This window comes from Electrona antarctica (assembly GCF_951216825.1).
Source record: "Electrona antarctica genome assembly, chromosome: 13".
Lineage (NCBI taxonomy): Eukaryota > Metazoa > Chordata > Actinopteri > Myctophiformes > Myctophidae > Electrona > Electrona antarctica.
Genome location: NC_136794.1, coordinates 3763560 through 3776176, shown reverse-complemented (window position 1 = coordinate 3776176; position 12617 = coordinate 3763560). Strand labels below are relative to the sequence as shown.

Genomic DNA, 12617 nt, shown 5'->3' with positions numbered 1-12617 from the left:
TGCTGACTGAGTAATAATGTTGTAAGTCAGGTATGCAAACTGCATTATTTTGTACGTGTGTGTGCTGTATGTGTGTGTGTGTGTGTGTGTGTGTGCTGTATGTGTGTGTGTGCGTGCTGCATGTTCTCCGTACAGTGACAAGGTGCAGGGCCTGTGCTATGCGTCGCACACTCGCCAGCTCATCTCCTGCAGCTCTGACGGAGGAATCGTCATCTGGAACATGGATGTGACGCGACAAGAGGTGAGGGCGGGGGAGGGGGGCGCACACACACATGCACATGCACGTGCGCACACACACACACACACACACACACAGCTCCTGCAGTGTCCCTTTTCAGACTCAATCGCTCATCAACTTTGGTGTTCTGCAGTGTGAAGAGACAGTGCTGCTGCGCCCCCAAACGTAGTAGTACAGTATATCCAAGTGTGTGTGTGTGCGCGTACATGATATATACGCGGGGCGGCGGTGGCTCAGGGGTAGAGTGGCTGGATGGCAACCGCAAGGTTGCCAGTTCGAACCCGGGCTCCCCCAGAGTTAGTGTCGAAGTGTCAAGACACTGAACCCCTAATTGCTCCTGATGTGCTGGTTGGTGCCTTGCATGGTTTCCGCTGCCATCGGGGGGGGGGGGGGGGGTGGTGTGTGTGTGAATGTAACGCACAATCTATGTAAAGCGCCTTGGATAAAGGCGCTATATAAATGCACCATTATATAGACGAGGCACACAATACTGTGTAAGATGTTCTCCCCTCATACTGAGGATTAAGCTCTTCCCGAGAGTCAGGAAAGGTCACCAGATTAGCAGAATGTACTCTTGATTCATTTCACGCACATGCGCACTGGTGTGTGTGTGTGTGTGTGTGTGTGTGTGTGTGTGTGTGTGTGTGTGTGTGTGTGTGTGTGTGTGTGTGTGTGTGTGTGTGTGTGTGTGTGTGTGTGTGTGTGTGTGTGTGTGTGTGTGTGTGTGTGTGTGTGTGTGTGTGTGTGTGCGCGCGCGCGTGCGCATGCAAACAAAAAACAGGCATGCCGGGGAACACGCCCACGACCACACATACTATAATCCAGCTGTGATTGGATAACCAACCCTGGCGTCCTCCCTTACTTGTCCTCTGTCGGTCTCCAGAAAGCTAGTTAGTAAGGACTGAAATTGCTTCTATAATGAAACCAAAAGACAAAGTCCCTCGCTTTGTTCCCCCGGTGTCGGTAGTTTTTTTTCTTTCTGTTTGTCACTGCAGTCATGAATGGTACTTCATCAAGGATTCATTCTTGATTTCCTCATTCCACATTCCTTTTGAAAGGTCAAGTGTCTCGTGCTTCAACCCCGCTACGGGCTGTTCTGGGATCAGCCCACTCACAGTGTGTCGTGCTTCAACCCCGCTACGGGCTGTTCTGGGATCAGCCCACTCACAGTGTCTCTCTGTAAGGCTGCTACGGGCTGTTCTGGGATCAGCCCACTCACAGTGTCTCTCTGTAAGGGTGTTAAGACCACTTAAACCCATTTAGACCTGAGAACTAATTCTACAAAATCTCAGAGTCTTCTAAATCCTGACAGTTTTCTGAAAAACTGTTTCTGTGTCAGTGGTTCATGTTTTTCACGTCAAGGACCCCACAAATTATATAAATTTGGCCGCCGACCCCCATCTGAAAATATGTTGTTGCAGGGACCCTCCCAGAAGCAAAGATTTGACAAAAAAAACGCTCTGAAACAATATATATTAAAATATTCGCTCCACATTTTCAAGATTTTTCAAAAATAGCTTGTAGATCTGCTATTTTTCAATAGAGAGTATTATATGTGCATGCTTAAAGTGAATGGCACATCGAGTGGCAAATCGAGTGGCAAAGCAACAGGCAAAGTGAGTTTAACATCGTTTAATGTTGTTTAATGCAATCAGATATGACTTTTCTGTGTGGATGTATGGGCTGTCGAGGCCAGAAAGTAGTTTTTTGTTACTTAGTAGGCTGTTCCTGCATAACTTCCTGGTTTGATGATGATGTCACGCGCATACCCTCTATAGCTAAAGTATAGCATAATGCTATAAACACCAAAAGGGGTTCCCGCCCAGAATGGATTAAACCCTATCCGTAGTTGACAAGATTCCCAAGGGTCCCCTCCTGTCTTCACTCTACACTAATTACTAATTACCTTCACATAAAGAAACACTTTATTTTGTCCCGTTTTGTGCACTGTAAAGGGGCACACCAGGAGCAAAAATTCCGACGCGATTATTTCACATCAAACATGTATTTTGGGGATGTTTTTTATTTTAGTTTCAGTCGTAGTCTTTTGAATAAAAATGTCATTTAGTTTTAGTTATACTTTAGTCACCTGAAATGCTTTGGTGTTGCTCTCGATTTTAGTCGACTAAATCAGCAGTTGATTTAGTCGACTAAATCAGCAGTTGATTTAGTCGACTAAAATGTATTTTGGCGGGCAATTTTACACTTGCTGAAAATAGCAGATCTAAAATAGCAGAAATTACGTCGCTTAATCGCCTCATTACAATCGCACTCTGTGTGCATGTACTCCTAACACGAACAGAAGTTTAAAATAATGTGCATGAATTGCGCTGTTTACAGACCTTAATACTTTTGATAAAGTGTTGTTCTACATTTAATCCATCCCTCTGCTTTCGTTCGGGTTATTTTGCATCTCTGTCCTTTTTTTTAATTTTCAGCACGTTTTGGCTTTAACCCATTTTGGGCGGGAACCCCTTTTGGTGTTAGCATTATGTTATGCTTTAGCTATTGAAAAATAGCAGATCTACAAGCTCATAGCGCGCCACCGAGTGGCGCGCTACGAGCTTGTAGGTCTGATCACGTCATTTGAAAATGACGTGATCGGCCCCGATGTCCGGTCCGATCATGTGATCGGATCGGGACAACCCTAGTTTTGGGTCTGATGGGCTCAAATAATGGGCCTTGAAATGAAAAGGGTTGAAAACCACTGAGCCACTGTTATTTGTCAAACAAACACTAAAGCGCTGGATCCTGTGTGTGTGTTGTCTTTGCCCAGACTCCAGAGTGGCTGGACAGTGACTCGTGTCAGAAGTGTGAACAGCCCTTCTTCTGGAACTTCAAACAGATGTGGGACAGTAAGAAGATTGGCTTACGGCAGGTACCGTACATTCCAGATGATGTCTGTTGTGTTGTTTCATATTTATGCTTGATAATAACATTATCAAATGACTTTAAAATGTTGTACCTAGGCTATTTTCGCTATATTTGTCTTACAACACAAAGTACAGAAATGGTACCAGAAATCAAGTCTTCTTTCTGGTATCAAAGTTGCAGTTTTGGGGCACGGTGGCACAGTCGGTAGTGCTGTCGCCTCACAGCTAGAAGGTCCTGGGTTCGATTCCCGCTCGGGACGCTGTGGGTGCTGGCGGCGTGTTTCCTCCTCCGCGTCATCAGTACCCATACCCGAGGCGGGGGTTGGCGAAAGGGCCTTTCTGTGTGGAGTTTGCATGTTCTCCCCATGTCCCCTAGGGTAGGTACCCTCACAAAAACATGCAGTAATCCTGGTCTCTAAACTGCCTCCCCCTGGCCAGCCGGGGCGCCTGATGGAGGGGAAAGGAACTGGTTGGAATAACGTGTTCCTTCCACGCGCTACGTCCAACCAGGGAAACTCCCCCCTGTTAGGTGTAAAGGAGCAACTTGGACACTCACGCATGAAGGAAGCATGAGTTCAAGTCCGTTGCTCTCCCCAGGTTGGCGGAGGGTGTGTAGAGCCCAGGATCACATTAGATAATTGACACAGGGGTGAAAAATGGGTTACAAAATCGTGGGATAAAAAATATATTTAAAAAAAAAAGGTTGCAGTTGAAGGTCCATGCCTTAATCGGCAGAATTAGAAATAGATAAAATCAGAATATATAATATTTATATAATCATTATGTTTATGTATTGCCATAGTATCACCTTGGATTGTAGTTATTATTGTGATGTTGTGGACTTGTGGCTGCATTTCGGTAAAACTATTTTCTGAACATTAAATAGACTGAATTATTATACTAGTTCTGTCATTATATCTACATTACTGATGATAATTTATCAAACTTTTAGTCATCCTTAAAATATGGTCAAATTATGAATATTGAGCTAATCAGGGAAAATTGTGATATTTGACATCTAGATGATATCATCATCATCTCAAATCCCCCGACCGTTGGCTAGCTTTAGTTTATATAGATTTAGGTTTCACAACCATTAACCCATTTTATGCTTTAGCTATTGAAAAATAGCAGATCTACAAGCTCATAGCGCGCCACCGAGTGGCGCGCTACGAGCTTGTAGGTCTGCTATTTTTGAAAAATTGAAGAACGACTGACATAGAAACATAGCTTTTTCAGAAAACTGTCGGGATGTAGAAGACATTTTTAGAATCTGATCTCAGGTCAAAATGGGTTAATTTCTGGTGATATTCAGTGGACATCCTGTACTGTCCTCGTGTCTCAATTCAAGGAGAGTCTTGTCTCTACACTTCTGCTATTTCCTGACAGCTACACACGTAAGATACTGCATAACAAATGGCATCATGAGAAAATAGGCAACGTTAACGAGAGATAAGAAATTAGAAAATACTAGTCCTAGTGATGTATGGTTTTGTCTTCTACCCATTAGGGGGTTATAAGACTGTTAGCCTCGGAAACCCAAACGTTTTTATTTCCAGGGAGGAAAAAAAAAAACTCTCGGACCGAGTCCACTTCAATTCAGCATAGAGTAGCGCAAATGTCGATCACTCTGCTGATTTCTTATCGTCTGCACCTTTGTTAAATTGACGCACACATGTACACACACACTCCTCTCTCTCTCTATCGCTCTAATTAATTTGTCTCATGTCTGCTGCCTATATGCCATAGAAAGCATAGGTGGATGCCCAGGCTATAAGACCGTCGACTGGGCACATGATTTAGATTCTCTTCTGCTTTCTACTCGTGTCAGCACCACTGTAGGAAGTGTGGCCAGGCAGTGTGTGGGAAGTGCTCGTCCAAACGCACCACCATCCCCCTCATGGGCTTCGAGTTTGAGGTGCGAGTCTGCGACGGCTGCCACGAGTCCATCACGGATGACGAGTGAGTTCCCATTTCCCGTTACCATGTTTTGTCGACTAGTACTATGACGGAAAGTGTTCGTCGACTGCCTTTTTTCGCTGACGAAAACTAAATGGAAACTAAATGAAAACTAAGACTAAATATATTGACAATTTCGTCAACAAATAAAAACTAAAGACTAAAATGTTAGGAAGGGACTGGTGGACAAGAGATCCAGTATAAATAAAAGACAAGTCATTTTACACCTGGTTGAAAATAGCAGATCTACAAGCTCACCTGGTTGAAAATGGCAGATCTACAAGCTCACCTTAGTCGACAAACTAAAATCTAAATTTGCTGCCAAAATCAACACTGCGCCTCAGTGATATACACACTATCTTCTTAACACATTTAGGCCTGACTTCAAAATTAAAAAAAAATATTCTAAATCCTCCAGTTTTCTGAAATAAATATTTTCACGATTTTTCAAAAATAGCAGACCTACAAGCTCGTAGCGCGCCACTCGGTGGCACGCTATGAGCTTGTAGATCTGCTATTTTTCAATAGCTAAATTATAAGAATGTTTAAAACACCAAAAGGGGTTCCCGCCCAAAATGGGTTAACCACTCTCAGCCTGGCCCTCCCTATTTTGGGCAGTCCAAATTTTGCGAACCGTTGAACATTATGCAAATTATGTTCATCCATTTTCCTCAAATGGCGAAAATAGCTGATCTACAAACTTGGAACACGTTCATATCGTGAGGTTGTAGATCGATTATTTCCACTCAACACTGTCACACGACACAAGTATAAAATGTTTATGTGGATTATGTGGTTAAATGCACTTTTGCTGGTGAATGCGCAAAGGTGGTTTGCAGACTGTGACCGTGGAAGAATTAAGCAATATATTACACGAGAGGGGGTGGTTTAACGTGATTATTGCCACGACAGTGATGCGGTCAGGAACGAGACGTAGTCGAGTTCCGCAAGCATCACTGAAGTGGCAATAATCACGTTAAACCACACCCTCGAGTGTGATATTGCAATTATATATTTTTTTTAATGACAGATGTAGTCACTACGACCACAAATGTCCCAAGAAACTAGCTAGCCTAGCCACCGAGTTTGCTAGCGCTCTGGGAAAACAGAGCAGCTGAATTCTTTGTTTTGATTAGGTGTGGAGTGGTGCTCGTTTGAACCACGGCTAGAAGGCTGTTTCAACCAATCGGATTGCTTCCGGCTCGAAACGACCTGTTGTATAATTCTCTTTCTGATAGAGCACAATTTTTTGTAGAATAAGATATAATGAGACCGGACTTAAAGGAGCATTCAGTGATTTGGGTGATTTGGAAAACCACCCAGTCCACCCCGGTAACAAAATGTGCACATGCACGCTCTACAGTGGGGGGGAAGTGCAACAGGCCAACAGCATGTGCACCAAGGCCCGCCCCCACTCGATCATGATTGGAGGAAGGCCCCTCTCATCCTGATTGGATGAAGGCTTTGCCACCCGCCACCAAAACTGAAACTAGGGTTTTTTGACCCCAGGGAACTCCTTATATGGTCAGCACACTCTATAGTAGGGAGGATTATCCAGAAAAAAGACAAAATAAGTGATATTTGAATTAAGTCAAATCACTCAATATACCTTTAATTCCTTGTGATCAGGGTAAAGTAACCTGTGTTTCCACTTTGTGCTCTCGTTCCAGTCGAGCGCCTACGGCCACTTTCCATGACAGCAAGCACAGCATAGTTTACATTCACTATGAGCCAACCACGGGAAGTCTACTCACCTCTGGAACCGACAAGGTCATCCAGGTGAGACAGGGGTGATGTATTAGTAGAATTATTAATTGAAATCTTTGATAACTCTTACCCCATTTAGACCTGAGGACGATTCTACGAATGCCTTCTAAATCCTGACAGTTTTCTGGAAGACCTGTGTTTCTATGTCAGTTGTTCTCAAACATTTTCATGTCAAGGACCACCAAAAATATATGTAATTGGCCGCCGACCCCCCCCCCCCCCCCCCCCATCTCAAAATATGTTGTTCTAGGGAACCCCCAGAAGCAAAGATTTGAGTTAATAACGTTCGCTCTGAAAGAATATATATGCAAAGATCCATGCCACATTTTCACGATTTTTCAAAAATAGCAGACCTACAAGCTCATAGCACGGCACTCGGTGCCGCGCTATGAGCTTGTAGATCTGCTATTTTCCCAATAGCTAAATTATAAAATTATACTGCTTAAAACACCAAAAGGGGTTCCCGCCCAGAATTGGTTAATAACTTTCATGTCATACACGAAAATGTCTAAATATTTTAAAAATAGATAACATGGGGTACATGCAGCATTTTGTGTGCAACACCGTCAAACGACAAAGTGTAGAGGTTAGAATAGTAAATGTACAAGAAGCATTTCTGTTCACAAGCAGTTGATCGTGTGCGTGTGTGTGTGTGTGTGCGCGCCTGTGTCTGTGTGTGTGTGTATGTGCGTGTGCGTTTCGTCAGCTTTGGGACATGACTCCTGTGGTATCATGAGCTCTGTCTTCGGCCTGGGAGTCAACAGGCACCACTGCTCCACCGACCAGATGGAAGGTTCACAACTGAGGCAGTGGTCATAAGAAGAAGAAGAAGAAGAGACGAGAGAGGAGAAAATACATCAACATCGTCTGTCTGGGTAATCTTTGCCAAAAAAAAACGTCCTGAAAAAAAGAATTCACAAAACTGTTGGAACGCTCATTCAGTAGCAAGTCAACCTGGTGAGACCAGTGGGGGGGCCTTCGGCCAGAAGGGAGACTGGAACGGTCCTTAATGGATACAGGATTATTGAAGGCAGCGTTTCCTGTGTGTGTGTGTGTGTGTGTGTGTGTTTGTGTTGCATATTATGCCTATAAGGGGTTGGGAGGCGTGCGGTGCGCTGGGTTGGGTGTGGGACGGGTGTAGTGCTTTGTTTTTATAATGAATTGACGCGCGTTATTTACTTCTACTTAATGCATTCCTTGCCTGTCTTAAACTGGAAACTCTGGGATACAGAACTATGACGGTTGCATGCTTACATTCTTTTGCTCCCCGGGTTAGCCTCCGGGGGCTAAATTTCTCCGAACAGCCACAGGCACGAAAAACATCTCTGGGGCCTCATTCACACGTACCAAACACCAATCAAGCAAATGTTTGGTCGTTTTTTTTTTTTTTTTTTTGCCACCACGATGCTTTTCCAATGGGAGTCACATGGTTTGATCAAACATTTGTGTTTGATTGCTGATTGCTGGTGGTGTTCTGCCCCTCCCCCCTCATCAAACAAAGATGTTTGGTCAAACCATGTGACTCCCATTGGAAAAGCATTGTGGTGGCCCAAAAAACGATCAAACATTTGCTTGATTGGTGTTTGGTACTAGCCTGGCTAATAAGCCAGACCGAATCAGCCGTTGGCAAAAAAAAATTGCCTGCCGGCGGATTACGGTCTGGAGAGGCTCAATTGTACGCCCATTTCCTACACCAGAGAACTGGTGTGGCCAATCGGGACACGGTATGCAATATGGGCGGGCTTTGGTACAGTGACGTTCAATGCTTGAGACCTTTGACTGACATGAGGCCTCACACAACTCACAAATTATTCTGTGGAAGCATGCTGCAAATGAAGTAATCGGTGATTTATTGAAGTTAATTAAATCAATCAAGACTTTCACATTTGTTTGAACTATAGTGAAGTCTAAACCCCTCTGACGACAGAATTGACGGGAACAATAATGAACCATATATTGTAACATTTAGACCTAAGTTCGATTCTACAAAATGTCTTCTAAATCTTGACAGTTTCTATGTTTCTATGTCAGTGGTTTTCAAAACATTTCATATCATGGACCCCCAGAATTATATGTAATTGCAGTTCCAGGGACCCCCCAGAAGCAAAGATTTGAGTTAAAAACGTTCTGAAAGAATATATATTCAAAGATTTGCGCCACATTTTAACGATTTTTCAAAAATAGCAGACCTACAAGCTTGTGCACTCGGTGGCGCGCTATGAGCTTGTAGATCTGCTATTTTTCAATAGCTAAAGCATAACATAATGCTTAAAACACTGACACCAACCTGTCCAGAATGGATTAACAAGCTGACGAGACTGTTGATGGTCCTTGAGGTTTGTCAAAGCAAGGATCTGAAACCTACTGTAATGTTGAGGTTGCTTATTGATGCTGCTGTACCCTGCATCAAACACTAGGGGGAGACCTGGCCTGCACATAGAAGCATGCAGAGTTTTCATATCATGCATGCTTTTATCAGCTTCAGAAAACCTTTGTTTTTTCGTGTCCAAACCGCCAAATAGAGCAGACAGCGTCAGCTATGTGGAATTTTGTTTTAAAAGAAAAAAGGTAGGGCCTAGTGCAGAATGATGGTAGCCTCTTGATTCTGAAGTCGTCAACCATTCGACAGCAACCATTCAAAATGCCAGTATTCACAACTATAATCAATTTTAAAATGTGTATGTTTCAAATGTTGGTAGGCTGGAAGAATAGATTTAATGAAATGAAGGAGTCCACTATCTTCATGCACTGGGGGCCTCGAGGTTTGTTTTGAAAGATGGTGAGGTGAGAAAATGTTATATCCAAAGTTTATTTTGTTATTTCGGTTCTATTCAAGAGGATACATATGACAATAATATACTGTAGGGCTGACTACGTCACAGATATATATATATAAGAAAGCTAGATGGCTCACCGGCGCTCTGGCCAATGGAGAGCGACGTTGCTACGTGGCGGCCATCTTACCTCGGGGCAGCATAACATTGTGTCTATAGACATGTACTTTTAAATAACCATAACTTGCTCAGTTCTCAACCGCTTTTCAAATGGTTTGGTTTGTTATAAACGTCAGGCAAAGATGTCCGTATACTTATATGCTTTCATACGACGTTCATATAAAAAACAACATTAAGCAGATACGCGTCCTGAATCATAGCCACGTTGACAACGTTTGTAATAAACCAACCCGTTTGTAAATCCGTCAAGATTTGAGCGAGTTATGACCTTAACCTACTGTACTGTAGCCCCGAAGCAAGATGGCCTCCATGTGAACCACGTCAGAGACTCCGCCTTGAGCCATCTAGCCTTTATATATATGTCTATGGACTACGTCTGCACCAGGTCACGCGTACATTTCATAAATCCGGTCACGGCATGTAATGTAAGCAATGAGAATATTTAATTTTTACACTTTGAGGTCCCATATGATGAATTACCTTTTGCATTTTCATTTCACATATACTGGAGCACTTTAATAAGAAACCATATATGCTTTCATTACCTACTGATTTGAAAACAGAAGTGTACATTGTAGCTCATGCTTATATACTGTCATCAAGGGGTATTGTAAATGTCTTATGATTATATTTATTATGAACTGTGTCTGTTATATGAATATGTCCATATCCTTAAAGGACCACTTCACCACTTTTCAACATCTCTTCATATAATTGGTCCTCACTAATGTTCATGATAAAACACCACAATTTTTTCCTACTCAGTCTGTGTCTCATAGGAGGGCTTTGGGCAGTTCGGACACCTGTCCACCAGTGACATCATTAGGCAGAATTTTTTTAAACAAGGTTTTTTTTTACAAAAATGTTTAGATTTTCATTATCGTGAGAACGATGGCTTCCATTTTCGCATTGCAACTTTTCAGGACTAGAAAGCCTGCAGTTTCTATTAGCTTGTATTCCCCATCGATGATGTCACTGGTGGACGGGTTTCTGAACTGCCCACAGCCCTCCTATGAGACACAGACCGAGTAGAAAAAAATTGCACCATTTCTTCATGATTATTAGTGAGGACCAATTATATGAAGATAGGTTGAAAAGTGGTGAAGTGGCCCTTTAAGCTAATCATTGACCTTGGTGGTGATGCGTAACAGGACTAAAAGGAATCTGTGTAATGGGCACTTTTTTGCTTTGATTTCGTTTTTGTTTTTAAATCATAATATATATATATATATCTATACTGTTTGTGTCAGTTCATGCACTGGAATCAAAAGAGAAGATTTGTAACAGATTGTCACTGTCAAGAAAAAGAAAAAAAACCCTGTAACTTTGGTCGTAGTGTTTGACTATTTGTACTTGAATTAAAAAAAAAGCTTAACTGGTTCTTTTAGAAGTTTACAGTCTCCAAAATGCAAGTTTTTTTTTGGTGTTAAGTGCCGTTCACACTATACCGATAACTATATAATTCACCATTGTATTTGTTTTATAGTTGAACTCTGTAATCCACTTGACTTTTGAATGATTTTAAAACTATGTTTAAACCCATTTAGACCTGAGGACGATTCTACAAATGTCTTCTAAATCCTGACTATTTCATGTCAAGGAGCCCACACATTTTTATGTAATTGGCCGCCGATCCCTGTCTAATATGTTGTTCCATTGATCCTCTCAGAAGCAAAGGTTTGAGTAAAAAACATTCGCTCTGAAAGAATATAATGTTCAAAGATTTGTGCCACATTTTCCCGATTTTTCAAAAATAGCAGATCTACAAGCTCGTAGCGCGGCACTCGGTGCCGTGCTATGAGCTTGTAGATCTGCTATTTTTCAACAGCTAAAGTATAACATAATGCTTTGAACACCAACAGGGGTTCCCGTTAGTTTCAGAATTGATTTTACTTGTGACTTTTAAAGCTGTGAATGGACAGGCTCCCAGTTATGTCTGACATGCTAGGCTTAGGCCCTCATTTATCAACACGGTGTGTGCCCAAATTTGGGTGTACATTTGGATGTACACCCACATTTGGGTGTACATGGGCGTACACCGTGTTGATAAATGAGGGCCTAAGCCTTTAACATAGAGGTGGGTTTTCAGAAGAGTTTTTAAAAGATGACAGATTTAGCAAAAGCCTCCAATTGGGGCTTTGTCTGAGGATCTGAGTCTGGGCACAGGCTTGTAGGGATCTAGCATGTCAGAGACATAACTGGGAGCCTGTCCATTCACAGCTTTAAAAGTCATAAGTAAAATCAATTCTGAAACTAACGGGTAACCACTGTAATGAGCAATTAACCCATTTTGGGCGGAACACCTTTGTGTTTTATTTTTTTATTTTTATTTGTATTTTATTTTTGAAAAATCGTGAAAATATTTTTAGAAGATTTTTTTTAAATGTTGAGGTCAGGCCTAAATGGGTTAAAACAGGGGTGGTATGCAGTCTACAGGTAGATGCTGAGTTATGTACTAATTGGAGACGGCCGATATAGCTTTTTTTTTGCAGAGACCAGAATAGTTGCAGTTGAGAAGAAATAAAGCATGAATTACCTTTACTACGTCTGCAGGTGCAACTTTTCACTTGAGCTATGTATATTCCTTAACTGGAGGTAGCATGTTTTAACGACTCATGTTACTTGGGGAATAAAAGAGAGGCCAGAATCGAAGAGCACCTCCTTTACTACCAAAGCTCTGAAACAAATGACTGTGTGGAATTAGGGGGACCGAAGATGTTAGGGCCCATTGGGAATGGAGTAATTTTTCATAAAAGATCCATACATTTTTTCCATACATATTTCATTCAGAATATTATTGTGCTAGTTTAACCACTTTCCACCAGG

The 12617-nt window shown here is 42.2% G+C and overlaps 1 protein-coding gene across 1 annotated transcript in view; it reads left to right on the top strand.

Moving 5' to 3' along the window:
• The window catches only part of wdfy2 (WD repeat and FYVE domain containing 2), a 33927-nt gene extending 22743 nt beyond the window's left edge, over window positions 1-11184 (top strand). Inside the window, exons 8-12 of the mRNA XM_079518766.1 lie at window positions 136-241; window positions 3015-3116; window positions 4943-5073; window positions 6741-6849; window positions 7544-11184. Of these exons, the coding sequence (XP_079374892.1) occupies window positions 136-241; window positions 3015-3116; window positions 4943-5073; window positions 6741-6849; window positions 7544-7573 (478 nt within the window). The 3' untranslated portion in view covers window positions 7574-11184. The remainder of the gene's footprint in view (window positions 1-135; window positions 242-3014; window positions 3117-4942; window positions 5074-6740; window positions 6850-7543) is intronic.
• The last annotated feature ends 1433 nt before the right edge of the window (window positions 11185-12617 follow it).